General features: G+C 40.5%; 2 protein-coding genes across 4 annotated transcripts in view; both read right to left on the reverse strand.

The window, feature by feature from the left end:
* The window catches only part of LOC111251611 (zwei Ig domain protein zig-8-like), a 112,954-nt gene that overhangs the window by 10,016 nt on the left and 79,087 nt on the right, over window positions 1-23,851 (reverse strand). The gene's annotated exons all lie outside the window — the stretch shown is intronic.
* Window positions 1,571-4,981, reverse strand: LOC111251964 (uncharacterized). 3 transcript variants are annotated; one of them, XR_015328070.1, is made up of 4 exons: window positions 4,439-4,981; window positions 4,081-4,207; window positions 2,585-2,694; window positions 1,571-1,747 (listed from the first exon to the last, which is right to left on the reverse strand). XR_015328070.1 is itself a non-coding variant. In XM_086989727.1 (3 exons), exons 1-3 carry the CDS (start codon window positions 4,595-4,597, stop codon window positions 1,731-1,733), a joined length of 303 nt encoding a protein of 100 aa, XP_086845853.1. In that variant the 5' UTR covers window positions 4,598-4,981; the 3' UTR covers window positions 1,571-1,730. The 3 variants fall into 3 exon arrangements, 2 of the variants coding, with proteins under 2 accessions (XP_086845853.1, XP_086845854.1); XM_086989727.1 differs by lacking the exon at window positions 2,585-2,694; XM_086989728.1 differs by lacking the exon at window positions 1,571-1,747 and having other exon boundaries at window positions 2,576-2,694.

The following is a 23,851-nucleotide window of genomic DNA, read 5'->3' on the forward strand; positions in this document are numbered from 1 at the left end:
GATCGTATGAGTGTATCGCAAATCGAATGTTTTACGTTGACAACTCTTCTCTCGATATCAGCAATGGTCCCCCATTCCGTAATTGTGAGTGTTCAACAAAGATTTATTTTATATAATCAAAGCTAAATTTGCGCCCGTGCTACCAGTGCTACGCCCGTGATACGAGCACAAGCGAGCCTACAGCGTTGCATACTCATTTAGATTTTCGTCTATGTTGTTTATTCTTATGCACTCAATTGGGCCAGTAAGTTCTCTTGGCAATCTGATAACTTGTACAACATTTCTGCTAGAAGTTCCAATATTGTTATTTTCGTTATCGCCTACTACACTTGTACAAGGCAACATAGCGACCGCCCCACGGAGCGAGGCACGATAGAAGGGGCTACCGTCACATTGCTAAGATGACAGTTAAATCATATGGACAAGACATAGACCGATTTTTAGCAACGTGGGAAACGGGTTAAGCATCCTCCGTAGTCGGGACTGCCGCTTTTAGACAAAACCGGCTTCCGCTATCCGTCCAATTCTATATCTCTATTTCTCGGCGTCTCGATCTTACCATTATACAGCTTTTGAAAGTGTCTATTTCACGCCTGAACAGATTTTCTGTAGCGAGGAAGCCTGCTGTGGTATTGCTGCTTGCGAAGTCCTAGTGGTCTATCAAGGTCTAGACCGTCACTCTGTCCAGTTCGTCTCTGGCTACACGAATTACCGCTGGTGTTTCGGCCACTGCTGCCGTTACTTCTACGTTGGACAAAGTTCAGTTCTTTCGTCTTTAAGCCTCCAGTCGGGGGCGGCGGTGGGGCGCACACGTCCGGACCGGAAGCAGGAGTTCACAGCCGACCGCTCGTTGTCAACCAACAAGTTCTTGAAGTCTCCTAACTGACTGACTGACTGTCTTCACGGTAAGGAAATTGTACGTATATGTCTGCGTGTGTGTATATATACGCGCGTGTGTCTGACTGCGTATTTGAGCCTTCAAGGCAATGATTGTGGGTGTCTGAGAACGACCATTGCCCTTTTTTTTCTAGTAGTCTGTTCGACAGCCCCCGTTCGCTGCGAGTCTCAATCACTGACGGAGAGAACACATGGGCTGATTACCGTTAGTGGTCTGTCGTGAAAATTGTTAAAGCGGTTCGTTTTAGCATTCGGCAATTACAGAGCTCCGGAGTCGGAGCTAAGGAAATCGAGCGAGCTACTGCTATATACTATCACCAACGGTTAAGAGCGAAACTATGCAATTGCAACAGTTTTCTGACTCATTTGAAGGAACCCTTCGCTCTAGTCCTGCATTCTCTTTTCCTTGCACTCATTACGACGAATTGACACAACAGAAAACTGAGCTTCGCACTCAACCTGGAAACCTTGAAACGATGATGAAAGACTGAAACGATAGCGGTGGTGGTTGTCCGACGCTTGCGCTCTTTTTTTGGAGAGAGCGAAATGTCCACGATCTGACAAATAACCCGCCATATCATTCGGCCTACGGCTGAATCGCTAGACCAAGCGTTTATGACGGATTGACATGACGTGGGAAGGCACCCAAACCGGTTTTGCTGCCAGAATTCGGACATCTCGGTTTGATCAGTTTCTGTCATTGGCTGAGGTTCACCGAACCGAAGAAGCCAGCGTGCAGCAGTTGATGGCGATGTTATTCATCTCGTCGCTATTGCCATCACCAACTGTGAGCGAGGGGCTCGAAGATGAATGACAACTTATGCAGGGTTGGCCTACCAGGGAGATGAGACTGGGAATAAGTAAACAAAGCGAGAAAGCAGTACACATTGAAATGAATGTAATTGTATTCTTGTCTACAGCATGAGTTAGGATATCCTTGGAGTGTACAACAATGAGGCCAGCAGTCGTGGAACCGAACTGCGGCAAAAGGAATAATTTTATTGAGGTGTAATGGCCAGATAATCCGACTTGTATGTATAATTCCAAATTCTTAGAGGTTTTATTCCATCGCTGTTTTCCAGAAATGTATTTTTCAATTTTTTCAGAAATGTACGCGTGTAGATGGCCCGGACGCGATGTATTATACAATGTTTTAAGCATCGTAATAGATTAAATTTTCGGCCAACAGCAGGCCAAATTTTCCGAAAATACCAGGGCTCAAAATAGCCAAAGAAAACAAGCTGGAGAAAGCTGATCTGGACGATTCAAGTGATACCTAACATTCTCTTACATAAAACACCCGTTAGTTTTTGTATTGAAAATCCAGGTATATTAAAAATGTTATTTTTTTGAGCCGTTTTAATCAATTTTCCTATTTACATTCTATTGAGGACCTTTTTTGAATTTTTCGGAAGATGCATGAAAACTGGCAGTAACATAGTCCCAAAAAAGGTAGCGCTTAATCTTGGCGGAGCTTCATCCAGCGCGAATAGATTGGATCATAGCTGATCTTACTCGAATTCCGAAAACGGGGAGATGCGACAAAATTGTTGTGTTGTTCCAAAAAAATTCGAGATCGTCTAATGGCAGAAGTAGCGGATGAATGCATATCCTTTGCTAGAAACAACCCCCCATAGTTTTCTTTGTATATATACATTACATATACAGAGCAAATTCAGACACACACTCTGGCAGGCAGGCAGGCAGGCAGGCAGGCGCTTGCGATCCTTGGTCCCAGAGGAAAAGTTTTTTTTTTAAACCAGGAAACACATCGTGACAAAAATCAGTGCGTGGTTTCTGAAATTCAAGCGAAGCTCAGCTTTTATCCGCTGTGTTCAAGAGGGGCGAACCCTTACTAACATAACGAATTTTGTTTTTTGTCAAAAATCAACACTTTACGTTATGCCAGATCCGATTTTTGGATAATCCAGCTAAGATTCCCAGGGGCTTATTCAAATAATTTTTTGATGGTTAGTATTTTCGTCACTTGAGGCGCTTTTTGCATTTTTTGTACTTTTTGAGCCATTGCATTTTTGGAACATCTGGCCTGTCGTTAGCCCAAATTTGGAATCGGCTAGAATGTTTATTAGAAGGTTATTTGCGGATTAATAAAAGAATACTTTAAAAAAGGTTTAGGTCCTGAGTTAAAAAAAGTTCCTAAATTGAAGACATCATGGTAAGCGATAGTTATACTGCACAAACGTAGCCCTTAAGAATGAATCTTGTAGCGCCCGCAAAAGTTTCCATCAATTTGTCTAAGTAAAATTTTGAATATAATTTACGGAAAAAAAATTCAGATATATTTGCGTCACTCGGAATAGGCAATATGAGTTCTTAATTGTATATTATACCAATACGAGCACGAGACGTATGGCCTTCTTTTATCGGCTGAGAGAGGTAAATTTTGAGGTAGTTGAAACGAATTGTATTGCAGCACGCTTTATTAGAGTAAGTTCTTAGACCTTAAATAGATTCTATGTCTATCTCTCTTAAACTCTTGTTTGCGTACCGAAACCGAGCATCTTTGTTTGCAAGTCAAGTATAATACGAAAAACGTAAGCACCAATGAAAGTATGTCGTCCTAAAAATTTGCTTTCGCTTTTAACTGCCGAACGAAATATAGTGAGAATGGGGCCGAAAATTGTCAGGTAATAACCCAGTCGGTCATCAGAAGTTGGTAATGGTACGACTTTAATAAAAACGGCACACAACACCTGATATCGCTTAATCGACCGCGTAACAAGCGGTTTTTACATTAAACACACAAAACTACTATGACATCTAACGACTCCTTGTCAAATTCATATGCTACACCCCATTCCTTACACAGCCAGTGGTAGTATCTTGGCTAGCGTAGGTTTTATGTAAGTCAAGCTGGACACTTACTTAACTAGCTTAGGGTCTAGCTTCAATTAACGGAAAATGACAGTCGGGTATAGCTTTGCATCCTCCTATTACTTCCGTTCAAGGAGCATTCCATAGATCTTTATCAAAATATTGCTCCATTCCGCCGATTTCTCCTTGCGCTTTCTAGTTTTGACCACCATATACTAAATCGGTCTTAACGTAGAAGTCATTATACAACCATTTACCATGTAACATATCCGTAAGACGGGTTACAACTTCTAACCATCGGGCAGATAGACCCACCGTCTGAATACTTCCTCAGAATAGTATCCTTACCGTTAGAGTGGATCGAGCACTGGGTTCGGCATTGGCTCATAGAGGCTGCGTTGGCTGTCCACCTTGGTCTCTCCATATAAAACTGACACTCGGTTGGCTCATTACATGGACGAACATTGACGATAGCCTTAAAACATGTCAGAAGCGTTGTTAATTTCCAGTTGGAGCCTTGATACATGTACGCCTACGGTCGAATACATAGTGAGATAGTCATTGCCCATAGCTAAGGAGTAAACATACATGGTACATGGGCATAAACGACGACATTTTCTTGCGGTAGATGTTATGGCACAGCACATCTTTAACATCACACGTTCACGAGTGCACGAAACTATTCACAAACTCTATGAAAACTTACCCTGACCTTTTGATTGTAGACTTCTAGTCGTTCCTCGTGCCCCTGAGGCAACACTTGAGGAACCAAGGCAAAAGTATCCCTTCCGAAAACTATAAACGCAAATAGCTTTAAGCACGGCCTCGAGTACACGCTTTCTTGGTGAAGATAGGGACACCACATCTGGTTATTGTTATCATTTTTATATCATTGTGGCAATCTATGCACCGTGGGAGAAGATCTCCAGGAAAGAACGTCAAGGCTGGCCACGAATCTCTCATGGAGAAACGAGTCTCGATGCGGTAGGCTGAACCACAGAAGATGTATAGCGCCACGGAAGATATATGTTGCCGTTTTGAGTGCGACTGGTATACAGTACTTGAATAGCGGGTGATGGTAAAATACCAGCATGTACCGCTAGTGGCGACATCTGACGACGGCATTTTCTTGTTTCGTTCATGTCGGTACAATGGTTTGACTGTACTAAGTAAACGGGCGTACGAGTACGGTCGTTTGCTCGGTGGAAGCTTGTGCTTTAGGTAGACAGGCAAGCAGAGCCTTTTTGGAACCCCCACTCCCGCCGTGTTGCTTCACTCTGGAGTGTCGCATTGGCAAGTACACCGACTTCCAACCGATTTAGCCATCGGCAACGGTTAGCCCTTTATCCCGCCTCCGTCCCTAAAACCCCCATTTTCATCTCATCCTAAGACCTTATCACTTGCTGGCGAAAATTTGTAGTTAACATCCCCTTCCATACGGAATTCCCCTTTCAGCTACACGCTTTGTTCAACCTCGTTGCTTGTATCGGCAGCTGTTTGTTTAGCCAGTTAGTGAACCAGTGAACGCCATCTGCCATAGAAGCTTTCTTGTCACGTCGGTTTTTCCTGTTTGAGCCCTCTATCGCGGGTTTTTGCCGCTTTCTCTGTGTTCGAGGCGTTCCAAGGTATATGAGAGAGTAGTCAGCAGCAATGCAAGTCATTTGTTGTCCCTGTTTTTTCAGTTTTCCGGCGAAAGTAGAACCGGATGAAGGCAAAATTGTCCTTGTGATCTTTCTATTCTCGATTTAGCTGGACCGAATGGATCGATATGTATGAAAAAAAAAAAAAAGCTTCATTTGAAATAGAATTTCCAGTGTTAGTAGAAACGTTTGCTACTGTACGGATAGAAAGCTACGTAAAAGAACATGTACCTTGCTCGCTGGTTCTAGCATTATAAACATCCACGTTTTTAAGCATTCTTATATCGACGACCTGGCAAAACAAGTCAAAATTCCGTTGTCACTGATCCAAAAAAATCACTTTTAGAAAAGGCATCCGTTGTTCGTTTAATAATATTCGATTTGTATAATACCTGTCGCGTCCACGTAACATGGTCTAATTATTAGACTTGGGTGTGAGTAATACATTCATAATAGTTGACTTCGTTAGCTTATACTATCAAGTGCAAATATATGGTTCTTGACGATTTTTCTAGGAAATGATCAACGGCGAAGGTCTAAGGCGTTGCAGTGATAGCGTTGCCGCGTGTTTCGTGGTTACACTTATCGCGAACCTTTTTCACTGTCCTTCGCAGATGTGTTTAAGTCATTGTGCTGAACCAAACGATCGTCTCAGTCCCCGCACCTCTTGGAAGACGGAAATGGGATACCCTATTGTTTTAGCAGAGCAGGCTTATTCTGTGGCAGGGTACTGACCTGCCTAGCAGGCCATGAGTGGTTTTTCCGTTGCTCTCATTTTGACTAGGCACCTTTGCGCGCCCATGTGGAAATGATCACTTAACATGTTAGGGGCACGCTACGGTGGTGTGCCGCACTGCGTTAATGATCACGAGGTCCTTTTATTGCCGAGCCGAGGGCAAGGCTCCGTCTCCGCAGCCTTGCGACGAAACAACGAAAATTAATAGCTTCGTGTTCTATTGTTTTATCGATTTTATTTTTTTAATATGAGCTGTTGCCCATAAATTGATTTGAGGGGGAGATTAAGGCATTTATCAAAGAGGTGGCATTGTCGGATCAAGCGATACTTTTAGACAGGGGACGGTTCAGAAATGCGAAACCGAAACTGCTACTGACATTAACTACTACATTAACTTATTCAAGATAAGTCTTGGACCTGGTTTTGGGTATTGTTCTTTTTCAGCTTTCTGCTAGAGTACCCGTAGTTGTTTTAGTAGCAACAGAAGGAGAAAGTAATGAATCATAAATAGTTCGTAAATTGTACGCTTCTATGTATGTTGATAAAATGTTCTATCTATATGTTGATCCATTTCGTCAAATATAGTTTTTGACGTAATTATATCAAATAAACAATTGCAACGAATCTTCTACTGAACCATTAAAGCGTACACAGGCAATCAAACGCTTAGAAGGTCAGACTCTTCTGTCAGGCTCTCAAAATTACGACTTTCGTGATGTCTTGTAGAGTTTAAAAAAAAGCTATCTGGTCGCACACATAACAGAGAACTTTGCAATAAACACATTAAATTTAATGGAATGATACGAGAGTCGAAAAATGTGTACTTGTTCGGCACCCCACGTGGACTTACAACCTTCACGTAGGGACTTCACGTAGGGTATTTGGTGTATCATGCGGACCTCGAGGTAGACTGTCGTATTTAGAAATTTAAGAACGTATATATATGGGGCTGCCGAAAAGGCATTGGTCGTTTCTAAGCTAAAATTGAAGCAAACATTTTTATTCACTGAAAATATATAATCAAACTAAATTTACGCTGTTCTGATCGATAATCGTTTGCCAGTTTCGGTAACATTATAATCCTATCACTGTAGAACTTCTGGACGAAAAAGGGTAGCAGATGCTTTTTGTATCCTCGATTGAAACTTAAAGAAAAAAAAAGAGTTCTGCACAGATTGAAACAGATGATCGTGATAGCAGGATGGCGGACGTATTCATATTTCCCGTCGTCATATTTTGGCCGTGTAGCCACAGTTATTTGTAGTCTGGTGTTTTTACGGTGGAAAACGTCGTCTTTCCGATCCATTGGTTTCGATTGACTTGTTCAATGGCTTATTGTCGTCTTAATAGTTCTTGACGGTAGAGGTCCTGAGCAGTCGTTTTGCCTGACGACAGCAACTGATCATGCGCGGTTCCTTTCCAGATCTACAAAACATATCGCATCACCCTTTCTGGCGTTAGTTTATGTTTTGTCACAGATTGTGGAAAGTATCTTTTTTATTTGTACATTACTGTCGTATATGATCCACCTTTTATCATCTGTAATTAATCGCCCTAGAAATGGCTTGATTTTATATTTTTATGCTTTTGTAGACTTTTACTAATGGAAATATCGTCAAAATGATTCTTCTGTGTCCATCTGTGTAGGGCCGAAACATCGCGCTTCCTTCTAGCCAACTTTTTCAGATGTCTCTTTTTAACTTGTTTGATAGTGCATATTTAGTTGGAGATATTGTAGGTACTCACGGGTCGGTCTTGCTCAACTTTCGCAATAATTTTTTAAGAATTCACCCCTAACTTATTGACTACTACAAGGAGCAACTTTCGCATCGAAATATCCCTGGCCCACTTCCTCTGATAACTCATCTTGACCATAGCCAGCGCAAATGTTTTTGTGGGCTTCGACAGCACCTCTGCTTTTATTGTAATAAAGTCATAAAGCATAGCAAATTTTCGCCGCAATTTCATCCTTCTTCAAGGCTTTCTATCCGAAGTCGAAATCTAACAACTCTAACACATCTACTGCCGCTGATTTCAGCTTTCAGAATTAGCGGCAGTTCGACGCAACTCATATCACTTCGAATTAAAACTTTTCCCATATGTATATAGGCTACAAGAGAGAATTCAATATAAATAGCAACAATGGAAACATATTTTTCGTTGGTTTCTATAAGAAGCCACATGCTGATCATTGTCATCTGTATACATTTACTGTATATGAATAAATATTGATCTTCACTCTGAAGTTCGCTGTAAACTGAGCTTTTCTAAAACTGTGAGCCTATTTCTTTGACCTCATCGTTTTGTGTCTAAACTACTATCGCTATATGTAAAAGCCAGCGCGGCATGGCTTAGTAGAGAAGACACTTACCTAATAATTTTTACATAAATAAAAATTATCTTATGACATATTGTACGGAACTTTAGGCCATACAGAATGTCCTATCTCGTACGACATCGGATTGGTTACAATGGGAATTCGAAGTGCAGTGAATTATACCAGGGATAGCGGCTTTTAGAAGCTCTATAAACCTATCGTTGAAGCGTTAATTGATTTACAACTTTTAATTACAGCTGAAGTCCTAGTAGATGTCCCAAGAGAAGAAAGCGAACATGGACTACTTGACAAATTTAGCCTCTTCGAATTTGCGGAACCACTATTCACAGCAGAAAATAAATAATGCCTTTATTATATATTCATTCTACATAAAGAGCCTTGTTTTTGTAGTGTCCTAAATACAGGTAACAATTTACTTACATCTTTGCCTTGAGTAACAGCAACTGGTCGTACTACGCGTCGATACCAAAAAATCGTAAATGAGGAAACGGTAATTCATTTCGTAGAACGAAATCGCGACAAGATGATCATTGTCATAATGCGGCGATCGTATCAACGGAAAGCTAGACAATTTTTCAACGTTTGGTTATTATCCAATACTTGTGGCGTCAATCGTTCTCCAATTATGCTGTCAGAGAACTAACAACCGCAGAAAGCTACATTTGTTTGAGTTGACCCTCCATTATTAGTAGAGATCGACCTCCTTTGTAATTTCCCTAGGAAAAAAAAGATTATGGAAATGGTCTAGCAAAGATTAGTTCCAACGTTCATCATAGTAGTCACACTGAGTACCGGTCTGCCTATTTAACGTCTCGTGACTGAAATCTAGGATATTAACGACGGGTAGCAAAAATCAGATTTTTGCAAAAGCAAACCACGAGATCTGGTAGCTTATTGTATTTGGCTCAACATTTTCGTCTAAACATCTAGCTCGTCAACCATCTCAATATTAATTGAATCGGAAAGTGTATTCATGTTCCTCCGATTAATAGAAAAACAATACTGCGCAGGTGAAGGACTGCCATCCCAGGCCTAGGATCCTGTCGCGGATTCAGCTTAAAGTTATAAATGTCCACGGCGGGTAAACATAAGCAGAACATCTTAGCAATTGAAAAAACAGAGACATATAACGAATTCTACTTACCCAAAATCATCGAGGGCTATGTTGCGTACGGGATTACCCGGCCGCGCACACATATTTACGCATAAGATAAATCAAATTCTACCATTGAACTTTTGTGTTCTTAAATTTTACATTTCTGCTTTACTTAGATAGCTGTCAAGTAAATACGTTCGAAATCCAGATAATCTTTCTCTATATATACAATATATATATATACACTCTATTTTGACAACTAACCCATTGCCCTATCTTACTAATTCGATCACATTGCTCCAAAAGCTTTATTGTTCTGACAATTCAGTTGTTACCCTGATTCTGATGTTCCACTATTACGTTTTAGCTATTCTCTGATTCTGTAGCAGACGTCGCGCGTCATTGCATCAACTATTCCTTGTTTCTATTACAACTAAATTTTAGCGGCGTTGATCCGTTTGTGGTGTTCCTGCTACCTCAAGGTTCTCACCTTAAGGCTAGCTTGGTGAGAGTTCCAAAATGCAAGTAAATATTAGAGCGCTTGAGACCAAGCACGCAAGCAGTGTGAAAATACCGGTACTCCTTCGAAATGTTTAGTCGGAAAAAAAATTAGGTTTAACCCCATAGTGAAATATGATAGTTTTTAATGGAAAATTAATTTTAAGCCTGGTATAGAGAGCTCGAAGATCAAAGCAACCTGTACATGCAGATGTTTAGTATGTCTAACTCTAGTTTAAAAAACAGCCGACAGATAAAGATCTTTAAAATATATCAAGGCTAAAAAAGTATTTTAGAAGACATCTTTACAAAGTTTTAAACCGAGAGCTACCGTTACGTATCGCATGAGCGAACATCCGATTCTACCAAAAATCATATCTGCTTTTCAAAGTTTTAGGTAAAGCCTGACATCCTTTAGGATGTATTTTGAGAATTGTTCCAATTTTCGCTGTTATTTTCTTAGGACTATAAGAACCTATGTATGTGTATTTGGACCACAAAGAAGAGGAAATTGTATTCGAACAGAACCCTTTTTAGTTCCCCGTTTGATTACGGGGTAATTTTCTTAACACCCTGTACGTCAATCATCCGTAATAGGACCGGAATGTTATGATCGAGCGTATTAGCTGTGCAGTTTGTGCGCTACTTCTAAATATGGGACCGATCGAATGTGATCACTATCCGACTGTTATTAATTCAATGCGGCCGTGAATCTTCGGATTGGGGGCACCTCACCAACACAGATATTGAAGAATATTCATAACGGACGCTCAGACCACAAAGAAATCTGTATAAGTAATCTTATATCGGACCATATAGCTACGAGGCGGAAAAATTTATGCTCATCAATGAAGACACAATCCGCCAAGCTGGTACAAGTGAAATTCGTTAGATTAGGTAAATCTTTAAATTTCAAGCAGATTTTTAGCCATTTAATACGTTTGCGTAACCTTCGACCATCGTTGCCTCGTGCGGTCACCGCAGAGCTGTCACTACGGCCGTATAGGACAACTCTTCTCGTGATTAAACAAAAAGCAACATTATATGGTCCACTAAGTGTATCTATATTGTAAGTTTTTTAAAAATATCTTTGATACTACCATTATTTGTATATAGTAACAAATAACTAAGATCGTGTTTACTAAATTGGTGATCTAATTTCAAAATTTCTATTAAAAAAATTGTAGCCATGTTTTAAAATGCCCAAGTTCTAGAAGCAATTTTACTTGCTTTGGTTCTTTCGAAGGTTTTGTAGGGATATTTATGTGCAGTATGTCTGATTGACGCACGAACAATGGAAGAAGGGTTAGTTCTTCAAAATTTAGCTGAATTATTTAAAGCAGGCAGGCGGACATTTCGCTATTTTTTGGTCGATCAAGCTGCCCGATGTATAGCGCTACGTCAGTTCGATTGAGATTGGCCTGAAACGAATGTAGGCATGCGTTTGGTATGACATCTACCGAATATGAAGGATCTAAAGTTCGTTTTCCATTGACCTAGTATTGAAAAAGACAGCTTTACTTTACCTATTTTATAATGTAAAAATCATGACTATTAAATGAATTGCTAGAACATTGTAAACTTATTCATAATTTGGTTTTCTTGGTTTAATAAAGATGGTTCCTAACTGTAACTATATATATATATATAGCTTGTTTTGTGTGTAAAATGCATAACACAATGTTACATACTTTATAAATATACCATATATTACGTAGTATATAACGCCGTTTCTGAACATAGAAATTGTTAATTGTACCCTGCTATTGATTCCACCGCTCTTCTATTTCTACATCAGTTCATCTTGCAGTTGTCTTGTCATGTTCCTTTTCCTTCTGATGCTTCATTTATTAGTTAATTGATCGATGCTTAATTTACAGGAAGCCCCTATAACTGGTCTTGTCACGTTACTTTTGTCGTTCCTTTTCTCCTTACGTCATTTCCCTTTTTGAATATACATCGAGGATCACATAGAAGAGATACGATGGTCTTGGCTCGTCCTTCCCCCATTCACCGCAAAGAGCAGTGTTCCGGAGACGACAGGGCAGTTTCAACCATAGTCTAGCAGCGTCTCTTACAGTGCTAGGCCAATGTACCGTTGCTAAGGTCTTGAAAGAAGACACTCATCCTCACACAATGATAAATAGCTGAAATTAACGGATTTTTTCTTTTCCTTTGTAGTATTCAAACGGCGTGCGCGCCCGTGCACACAAAAAGAGGGAAACATCGAGCAAAACCAGAGAGATACTTGATGTGCAGTTTTCCGAGACCTCTTCAGTGGACTGTGTCTGGCTGGCGTATCCCTGATGCATTTGGATATATGAGCATGCAGTTATACTTGCTTTCAAAGATGCGTAGGGTACATATATACGGTTATCTTGTAGAACTATGTACTGTTAGCGAGACCTTCGTTCTATCTTCAGGAAGAACAGGGAAGGGACGTATGGCACAAGGAAGAACGTTTCAATACAACTGAAGTGTAAGCTCTCCAATTGCGCCTGCTATTTGAATCGTTTTGCTTGAGTTACGATGGTGTATTTCGTAGATTGCCCAAATAATCACCGCTCATATACCGGCCGGCCCTTCAATTTATCTATAACGAATCCTAGTTACGTCGGTCGATTACTGCGCGCTCCCAATCTGAGTTCACATTTTGAGGTAGACTCGGTTTTAAGAATGAGTGGGCACGCTGCATGTCTAAGGTTAATAGCGATTTTTCGCTACTTGGGGGTCCAGCTACTAAAATCATACTGTGTATTTGCCTTGAACAGTTGAAGTTCCTAAATGAGCTAATGTTTGTGAAGAATATAGCTAATATACACAGTCACCTATGCATACATACACTGTGCTTTCCACTTCCCAGACATATGAACGGTATTCTACAAATCATGCCTATAGAAACAGATATAACAAACGCTTGTTTAGAATACTAATGACGATTTTCAGTTGACATGTGATTATTTGTGGAAGCTACAAGAGATAGGAATCCAGCTACAAACAACCACTAAGAACCTGAGTTATTTAAGTAACGTGTCTGGTTAGTGCGGACATAGAAGCTCCTCGAAATCACGACAGCTAATGCTACACGCACAATCAACCTGGCCAGTGCACAGGCGGCAGAGTTCGATTGGCCGTTCCACTGCTACATAAAGAACACCCCCGAAAGGAACGGTCTCATGACTAGTAGTACACGAGACCGCACTTTCCAAACAAACAATTGACATAAGGCCCATGCCGCAGCCGGCACCAGCTGACAGCGGGCATATTCAGCAAAAAGCAAGCTTACGTCACTAAAAGTAACCACTACTGAGTGAGGAAGGGGGCGCACTCTTTGTTTCCAAGCTGGAGTTGGACTCATCCTAGAGGAAGATATAAGGCAACATTTGAGACCCGTTTCGCATGGCCGCATCAACATTGCCAAGCTCGCATATATATATATATATATATATATATATATATAAATACTTGCGTTTCTCTAGTGCACGTCTCCACGACACAATAACCGATGCGCATTTCGTAGATTTAAAAAATGCCACAAGATCATCTGGCCATGTATTTCAGTGTTTCACGGGCGCAAAAATGTTTTTTGGGGAATTTTTCGTCCTTAGAAGGATCTGATGGATCTAGCTGACGTGAACGATAAACAAAGAACATTGAAGCTGGTTTACTATGTTTTTATGGTTTACTAAGATTCAATATAATATCATGTATTGGAAACGATGAAAGACTCAAGGCTTATCTTGAGCAAGCGAAACAAATGCGATTTTGTAGATGCGAAGGACATTTTAACCGAGGTACGCAAAATACCTAAGTAAATAGCATTTTTATAGGACCTATATTTTGAACGGGAGGGTGCCGCAGTGAGGTTATAGTTGTTGCAATTAAGTAGATACTGTAGAATTTTTGTATGCATCATAGAAGCACGAACATGCGCTGCTCTGAGCAGTCGATATGAAAACACGGGATATTCATTAGCAGATTGCAGATCAGATTCGTGTCTAACATAACAAAACAAGTGCGTCCGTTTTGAGTCTCTAGAGAAAACCATTCGTATACATAACGTGCAGATTTTAGGTGTTACTAGCACTTAGGGGATATAAGGAACAGTTTGATTGAGGCACTGGAACAGTTGATAGGGACACTATAAGCAGATCCGAGTTAATACGCATGTATGCACCTCTAGATCATCAAAGCAACAACAGAAGAGACCTAGGTGATTACCATAATATTTGCCTCACGATGCGAAGATGGGATAACAGACCCGTTCAAAGCATTCATAAAGAGGCAATCGACGAAAGAGACCGCCAGAAACATATGGCAGGTTTTTCTAAATGTAGTATATGCACTTGCGGCAGGGTGTCGTTAAAGGCCGAAGATACAACATCAGTTACGCTTTAATAGGAGGGCCTGATTGCATAAAAAAATAAGATGGTCATAAACGATTAACAAAGCTGACAAGAGCCGCGTATACCCCAAAGCGATGAAGTCCAACTGCGTCAAAACAACCATCGAATTCCATAATCAAAAGAAAGACACCAACTATGTGAAAAGTACATCTAAAAAGAAATAATTAAAAATAATCTTTACCTTAATTCTGTGATAACACGCCTGACAACGAAGACAGTTCTGAAACACTTTGTCGTATAAAGGTTCTTTATCTTAAAATTTATACTTAATAACAGTGAGAGACCTAGGTATCCTTTGTGTGTAAATATAAGAAATCACGTGTTCTACTTCATGACTTCATCGATTTTTTCAGGACCGCCGACATATTGTCTGCTAGAGGTTTCAGATCCGTACTATGATTTCCTGCCAAGGGAAACTTGTGAGTATGTAGTGGGGGGCCTACTCAACTATATTTGTTTGAAAAAAGCCATGGTGTTACAGTATTTATTTGTGTGGAAAGAGCTTTTGACAACGAAGATTCTTGACTAAGGTGCAATTAGGGAAACCCCTTGAGTCGCTGGAAATATACAACGCTTAAAGGCCTATAATAGCACTTGTCAAGGACATTCTTAAGGAAAGTTTTGTAGAAGTCAGCAGCGACGAGACGCAAGGTAAATTAGTTAAACAAGAGTTAGACATTTTACAAGGAGTCTTTGCAGATCCTTGTAAATAGTTTTTTTCCGGCTGCTATAGAGACTTTTAAGTGAAGTATTCATGTACGCAGGTAAACAATGTATGGCAGTTACAAACGATAATGGTATACGATCTTCATTAGGTTCTTAGCTTGGTCACTGTTTGATGCAAAGACAAGGGAATGGCCGTTAACATCGGAAGAAATAACGTTATAGGTTGCTGGAAAGATAATTCCCGAAATTAAAAAGAAATGACAACTAGCGATCACGTCAAAGACAAAATAAAGGAAGCGATGATAAATCTTGTAGATATGCAGAAGCTCTCGTTGGAAGCTATCGGAAGGATAGAGTCATCCTAGCAATTTACCAGGGATTCGGCTAAGAAAGATATTCTGAAATCTTATAGCAATTCCAAACGTATCTGCAGCTTTCTGAGAGAGCAAATCAATGATAGGCACCGTATTGGATAAATGATTAGTTTCAAGAGAGAACAATTGTATCTGAAGATAAGTGGCTCATCAATTCACTTTTGATTATAGACAAACACAGAAACGTGCTTGTTTGTAACGTAAACTTGAACCTTGCAAATAGCAAATAGGGCTATCCAATACGAATAGAAGTATTTACAGAGGGATCATGATTATAATATGTTAGTCTGGTTCATAAATAGTTTTCCAGGTACATGCGTTGGATATTTTTGAAAATTTGCTTACGTCTATTGAAATGTTTTTTTTTTTATCATTCACTAAAGTATAACTGGATTTCTGTAATAATAACTAGCTTCCTATAATTGTATGATAAAGAATAAACACTAAATTAGCGATCTAATTATATACCAGTGTAGACTTTTAGTGGCTAATTTTTTGTTACTAAGAAGCGTGAATCTGACAATAAATTAACCAGTATTTGGAGGTATATTTTACCAAGTTGCTGGCTAATTAACTGTTTGTGATATTTTTTGATGAATGAAAATGTTCGCATAACATTTTTTTTGTTAAGCGAGTAAAGGCTTTCCTTTACCTTTCGATCTTTCTTGACAAAACTATAAATGATTTTATTAAAAAAAAATATTCTAGGCAAGCAGCTCGCAATTGTTTCTGGTGCACTGGTTGGGACCTCGCGAGGGAACCACGTCTACAGATGATATGGAGCACAATCGAATTACTGATACAGGAAGTACGAAGATGATTCTTGCAAACAAAAATCTGGATCAAGCTGATAACGGTGAGGAAGACGATGACCAAATGCCAATCAAGATACTAAGTGTCTTCCGGAGTGGCGTCTCGAAGCAGTGAAATACTTTTTGTCCTCCTCCGTTATTTACGTAGGTAGAGAAGATAGCAGGACACGCCGCAAAAAAAGTCTTAGCAACAGCGCTTATAATAGAAACAGGATAATTAAAACCACTGGGAAAAGATTTAAGCCCAATTTGCCCCTAAATTTTGTGTTTAGCTGACTCCTTTAATTTCTACCAGAGAAAAGAGGAGAGCAGACCGATTTTCATTCTTTGCCTATACGATACAATAATTTGCCCCTGTCGCTACACCTACTATGACAGAAAACACAAAGTAAAAACACAATCCACTCGGGTGGAATGGCGTCGACGACGGCCTATCCATAGAGAGTTTTAGCTAGATACAAGAAGCAGAGAAGGGTAAAAAGACCAAGGCAGTATGGACATATGTGCCTATATTGTACACACTTTTGACAGGAACAAGATGCTGGTAAGACAACCGTTAGATGATAGATATTCCTAAAACGCATAACACTATTAAGCAAAAGATAAAAGTGTCACATTGAAACAGCACTCTGCAATAGAAAAATAGCAAAAGCGGCAGCGGTGGCATACGAAGCTGTGTAGATGGAATAATTTAATGGCGTTTGATGGATGTGTGGTATCTGTTGATAACCAGGTGTGCACAACCTCTGCTATAATGTTTTGCCTAGAGAAATGGTCTACCTTTGATCAATAATAACTACATCGTATTTAAACCTTTGACGAGCTATGCGTAACAGGTCACATTATACTAGTATGCACTCTCAACGTATCCACAACACCAACGGGGGCAAACAGATTCGCCTTAAACCAATATTAGTAACATAGAGATAATAACTCAAATAGCCCCATTCCAACTAGACCTTATACATCTTTATCCATTGTTTATCTCTAATATAGTCAAGTTGACTCAAACAACATTTACTGTTATTAACTTGTTTTTCTACTCGTTCTGTGTCTATGAGATATTATAGCCTGAACTTAACGTTGTTTTTCATTCTTTCGTCCTATGTATACAACCACTATCAGCCAACATTAGGCTTATTAGGCTTAGCCCGTTCCGGTACTTTGCCATTGAGCAGAAGCACTAACGGCTTCCGTGATGGTGGTAGCAGAAGGACGTTCTCGTCTGCGGTTACTTCGTTCTCTTTTTTTTTTTGTCTAACGATGGCTTTCTTCGTTTCACATGCTCCTGTTTTCCCCACATACTCGCTCAGTGTTTGGGTGCTGAGCTTAGCCCTACTTGAGGCTGTCGTTGTTGTTGTTGCTGTGATCGCCAATGTTTGCACGCCTCGCCACTGCAACCTGGCGGCGACGCGTTGCCATCAATGCCTCGTTAGGTACTCAACGCCACCGCGATCGTTGTTGAATCAGTCAGCCTCAGCGGTGCTTCACAGCGTGTCCTACTTTCACGGTACGTTGGGGTACTTAGTCCTATGTAGATACACGTGTGTAATGTACTATGTATAGCGAGATGAGTAGACGGGGAAAAGGGAACTCCATTTGGTCCTGCCTTCACCGTCAATCAACCCCTCAAATGCGTAGCTCGTTTCTAGCCTTCTCATTTCCTCCAACGGTAAAAATGCTATTGCTCGTCACACAATGTGCGAAGGATGTAAGGACGTTTCAGGAGTTTCGGACAGAACAGGGATGGATCACCGTACGTTGTATTACAATTCACTATAGCAGCAAGTAACGAGCCCACATCTAAGTTGAATTTTGCTTGACGAGTTAGAACCACAGCTGCCTGCTCAACCCTCTCTTTCTCCTACCGCAGTTGCCCGTTTTAACACTACAAGGGAACCGTGCAGTAGCATCGATGTGCCTGTATCATTAACGCGCGGCTGCTGCTAAAACCTTTTATTTCACCTCAAATCATCACAACTCAAACTAGAGAGTTCGAGTCCTCTCACCCCTATATACACATCTTTCATAGCTTCGCCCCTTTCTTTCCCTATAGTATAGGTAGTGGGCCATTGGAACAGTACGCCTGTGGGGGCTCACTATCGAGTGTTTTTTCGATCCGCTCTTTGTGGCTAAGAGTCCACCAGCACAGCAGCAGTCAGCCCTACAGAGAAGGCTGGAGTATAAGCGGCTGTTTTATAAGCAAGAAATCTAGAAAGCTTATTGCAGGGTTCAGCGCATTCTCGTTTGTTGGCCGCACCGCAAGAACTGGTAGAAGCTCAGGGACAAATTACCGCAGGCTGCCTGTGAGAACATTGGCAACTAGTTGCTGATCCACTTGTGGTTGGCTTTCGTCGAGCTTTAAAGCACCTGAAGCTTTCAGTCAGAGAAGTCGGCGTAATGCTGCGTGCCACGTGACACGACAGGCGGTTATGCTCGCAGCGCTAACAACAATGGGGACTCAACGAAAGTGCCATGATATAAGTAAGCGTCAACGGCAAGTCCTTTGCCAGCCGCTTCACGAACGACGTTTGAGAAATGCGGAGGAAGGGCGGAAAAACGACCGAGTGGAGTGTGCGGGCGAAAACCGGTCGTATTAGAAAATTTCCGTAAAGGGCTAAGTAAACGCGACGGAAGGTTGGTAATTAACACACTTTGCTATACCGGCGCGCTTTTACTTCTATTCAAAGACAAGGCTAGACAAAAAAAAAAAAAACCGAAGAGGATGACCACTCGGATGAGGAGATTGTGCTTGTAACAAAAATGTCCTGGCAAAACGCGACGACGGTAGCGGCAACGCCTGCGACGACGAATGCTCTTGAAGATTTATAATGTATCATCTCACAGCCAGATGCCTGCTTGTTTCCGAATATGCCCCTGGAGGATGAGCACATATGAATACATATGATTAACGTAAATACTAGCGAAATATTGAAGGTCGTATCCGTCTGGAGTGGTGGTAGCACGGCTATCGACCACGGGTATACTATTACTAGAAGTATAACTGGATCATAACTTGAAACGTATAAGCAGTATTGTGACATCGCTCTTCGTTAGTAGGTTGGTGTTAAAACACACATCGATTTCTAGCGTTAAAATAAAAAATGAAACTATTTAAGATAAAACCATTAAATCTTACCTAGTGCGTATAGCTGCAATTTGCAAACGTGCGGCACGCACATAGCTACAGAACGGAAAACAGTTGTGAGAAAAATATGCCCATGAATGCGGGTATCATAATGGCAGAATGAGAAATGATATAGAAATTCTTCATCATATTTGATTAGAATCTGTACGCAGCGCAATAAACATCAAAGATAGTGAAACATGATGGTTCAAAAGAAGCACGCGTTTTCACATTTTTAATCTAATTGGCTTCTCAGCTGGTCCGACATGTACGTGCAGTCTTAAAGGTAAAGATAAGTTTCTCTTTACGACGCAGAAAAACCATAAAGAATTAGCGGTGAACGGTGGCAATGGCAATTCATTTCAACTGATGCACGAGCATGGAATGCCAGCTACAGGGTTGTGGCATGAGCAGAACACGATAGTTATCTTTTTTGAGCAGACTGATGTATTATGAAGACCAGACCTCATTGCTAAGACATTCAGGCTCCTACCTACTAGGTTCTAAGGAACGGTATCCTTGCTCCATTAGAATTTAACAAGTACTGAAGAACCTGAATCAGGGTAACTGAACCTGAATCGGAGCCGGATAACGAAACTACTGAGAATTGTGATCATATTGCTAAGCCGGAGCGACAGGAGAACAGCATCGGACTGGAAGGGTTCGAAAAACGCAGCAAATATACTGAATCGCTGACATTTTTGCTGAAATAACACCGAGAAAACTGTAATAAGAGACATACTAGCTGCAATGGGAAACGGCAAAAGGGTGATGAAAGAACTGCATTCGAAGTTGGTATTCGGAACTTGGGTATCGGTCAAGCAGGACTGAACTTGCGCTAAATTAAATTGGAAAAAGTAGTAGAATAGTGCGGAGCTCAGTGGGCACACTGAACGCAGGTCATGTTCGTGAATGGATGAATAAGTTCATGAGCTTGAATACTTGTAGGTAAAAGTGACCGTATTTTGTATGCGTATCGTGCTGTTCATCACTACACTATCGCAGTATATACTATGTTGTCTGGAGATATTTGACAGGTCAAAAATCTTGAACGCTTTTCAAACCACACACCACTAGCACGCTATCTATCGCTGAGGCTATCTAATCTCTGAATGATGAATTTCGAGGCAAAGATGTTATTTAGTTCTGACAACCAATACACAAGATTCAAGGCTTTGTTCCTTGAACTTGAAAGCTCCTCTGGAGTCCATCAAAGGGTTTGGAAAACACAGGGCAGAGACCTGTAGCAGAACAACACTGGTTTCTGGTGCAATTGAATTGGGAAGTTGAAAATTGCATGATATGTGGTTACACCTTAAAAATTCAATGAAAAGACCAAGTTGCTTCGATAGGGTGACGGTAATAATTGTGAAAATTATATTTAAAGTACGCCTCACGGGTTTCCGTTTATCCTAGACTGAATTTATCAGAATTTTTCATTTTTTTCATGTCAAGCGTCTTTAGCATTTCGGCAATAATTTCATAATAGAGGCTTGGAAGAGGAAGGCCGACCAGGAGCGCACTATCCGTGCCTATTTTGCTCCTAGGCTTTCTTGATCATAGCAGCTCGGCCTCCAAATTGAGGTTCTGAATTGCTATAGCTACTTCCTCTTTAATCTTCAATCCTTAATTACCGTTTTTAAAATATAAAACTGTGGATGGATTCCGCCAGCGTTTTCATCTTCGAAAAACAAAAACATAATTTCAGTCTAAATTTCCTATTTCCTGAAAATAGCTAGTAAGCTGGTAGCCATACGAATATTTCCTATATTTCATCTGCTAATGGTACGCAATTTCGAAGCTATTCAAACGTCTTAGGTTGCCAGTAATAGACCTGGCCTGGCGGATATTATAAACAAACCCGAACAGGTGCTTTGCGACTAGCCGTACACATTTCCAACGTCTCAGTGCAAAGTCTCTAGTGGTTAAAATATGGTATATAAACTAGCTACGCGACTCTATCTACGGACTCTGTCAAACGCTCCTTCACTATATGCTCCCATCCACTTCATCTATCCTCGAAGTAAATGGCCTCTTAATTTCAACGAATCATTCTCTTGCCGCTGCCATTAATCGTAGTGCTGATGTATTAGGTCGGTAGAAATACGATTTATTTGAACGAGTCCTCATTAATATACAGCAGTAACGACAGAAATGCCTAGGACTAAGGTTACTGGTAGCACTATATATATATATATATATATTTATATATGTATATATAATGTGGAAAATCTTCAAGTCGGCAAGGCTTTGGCTTGCCAAGGAAATTCCCCACTGGAGACTGAAGCTTCGGAAAGCAAATTATTCTCAATGTAGTATTTTTAATGATAAAAATAGTAATAGCACCTAAAGGATTGTAAATTTTTTTTGTGTTTGCCGATTCCACTCAGCAAACTATTCCTATTTATAAGCGATTTTCCGTGTATTGGCAGAATGTTTCAATTCACTGGATCTAAGACTCTGTTGGAAGACTCGGTCAAGCCACGGGTTTCTGCTACGCCAGATTTCTTCCCAAAAACCTGTTTTTGTCTTTTTTGATACCCACCGAGTCATTGTAAGCTTGCGTAGCAAAGTAGTTATTTGATCAGCAACCCTTTGACTGTATAAACTGCTAGGAAGCATGTGAGGGGCAAAATTCGCTGGTAAAGCTGGATATAGTTAGATGAGTGCCTAATATAATGAATTCTGTGTGTTTAGCCCACGTTTCTATAGATAGCGTATTCATTAAATTATATTTCAAAGTTCGTTTTTCTAGTATTAACAGGCCATACCGTTAGGACACGTTGTCAAGAACAGCACTACACTTTTCTACGCTGCCTATCTTCACATAGCTTCTCTCTGATCGTTATATGATCATTCGAATTTTAGAGTGCCAACTACCTAGAGCGTCGCGGTCATTAAGGTTATACTTAATTCTAATAAATAACATTTAAAAAGTGAGTATTATAGAAAGGTGTTATATACGGTACGCGATGTGCCATACGAAGTGACGTACTATGTACTTCTGAATCGATCTTCACTTAAACATAAACGTTTTGAACATAAATTACTTGCATACGTAAATGCCTCACTGTGGTTGCTTACGATTATTTTTCATTAGAATTATAGATGTTCTATACACACTAACTGCTCCACATGGCGTGCGACAGGACGTGTTTCTTCTTCAGTTGAAGCGTGAAGTCTATACACACGATAGATCATTAGCCTTGTTAGTAGCTAATTATTAGTCTCACAAAAACAGAGATACGAAATAGACTAAAAAAAGATCATGGACTTCCTTGAAGCCTGCATATATATCTATTGCAAAAACCGAAGATGACTTGAAACGTCCTTCTCACGCGACTTTGACCTTCATTGGGTTTCTGGCGTCAGACCTAATATAAGGTAAACAATTAACTAACAAAGTCCAACAACAAAAACCGCCCAGCCTAACTAGCCCTTTACGCCACAGCCTAGGGTTGTCCACGGTCGTGTCACCATCATGATGACAGACACGTTGCCTTAAATATACATGACAGGATGTTTCTGGGATGACAGTATACAGCTCTCGCGCTAAGTGACGTGTTGCAGGTATGTACCAGCTGCAACACACAGTAAGGAAAAACATTGAGCATGATGAAAATGAGATCCACCGCAGCGACAACCTTAATCATTGAAAACACATGCACTCCTCGCTTCATGTCTGGCGGCAGGGACGGCGGCGGTGACGACGGACAGTGTTTGTAGAACTCATTGAAAAACGGGTTAGAATGTTACGAGATGACGCAGTGAAGTCAAGAAAAAAGGTCAGAGTTCTGAAGCGATTTATGAATAGCCGGTTACAACGCATGCGTTTACATAAGAATATTGCTAAATACCTTTACAGTATAGCTAAGGCTTCGGTAGAGGTTTACCAACTCAGAAAAGTGTCACAGGGAAAAACTATTGTTAACGGCGTGTAGCAACTGGTATGGTGAGGGCCCCGTTTTTGTCCACTTTTCTCTGCAGGCCCTTTTGGTAAGCGTTATCAGTCCATTTATAGTATTTCGCCACACATCTCGTCGTCTACGTCGGTGCGTTTAGCGATAAGGTTTTCAAAGGCTAGTTGATGAGATGGCCTCCTTTAGGATAGCCGAGTCGCTGGAAGAGAAACAAATTGTTGCCAGAATTGAATGGCCGTAAACCTTGCTTGAAAGTGAAAGACACTGGTTGAAGAAAGAAATAGGATTTGTTTAGGATTACCTATAAGATGGTAGATATATATATATATATATATATATATATAGATATATATATATACTAGAAAAATCGCTGGGCATATAAGCAGATGTGAGAATAATAATATTTTTCGTTCCTTTGCCCGGGGGGGTTTTCGGAGTTATTGTAATGAGAATGTCGTATCAGACTACTGTTGCAGAATCGGCTCTAAAATTACATTCATTAACAG

Source organism: Varroa destructor, unplaced genomic scaffold, assembly GCF_002443255.2.
Source record: "Varroa destructor unplaced genomic scaffold, Vdes_3.0 BEIS01000005.1, whole genome shotgun sequence".
In the NCBI taxonomy this organism is placed as follows: domain Eukaryota; kingdom Metazoa; phylum Arthropoda; class Arachnida; order Mesostigmata; family Varroidae; genus Varroa; species Varroa destructor.

Coding starts and splice junctions, on each gene's coding strand:
- LOC111251964 (XM_086989727.1), bottom strand. CDS start 4,597: ATGTGGTGTCCCTATCTTCACCAAGAAAGCGTGTACTCGAGGCCGTGC. Junction 4,208..4,438: donor TCTACAATCAAAAGGTCAGG/GTAAGTTTTCAT, acceptor ACATGTTTTAAG/GCTATCGTCAATGTTCGTCC.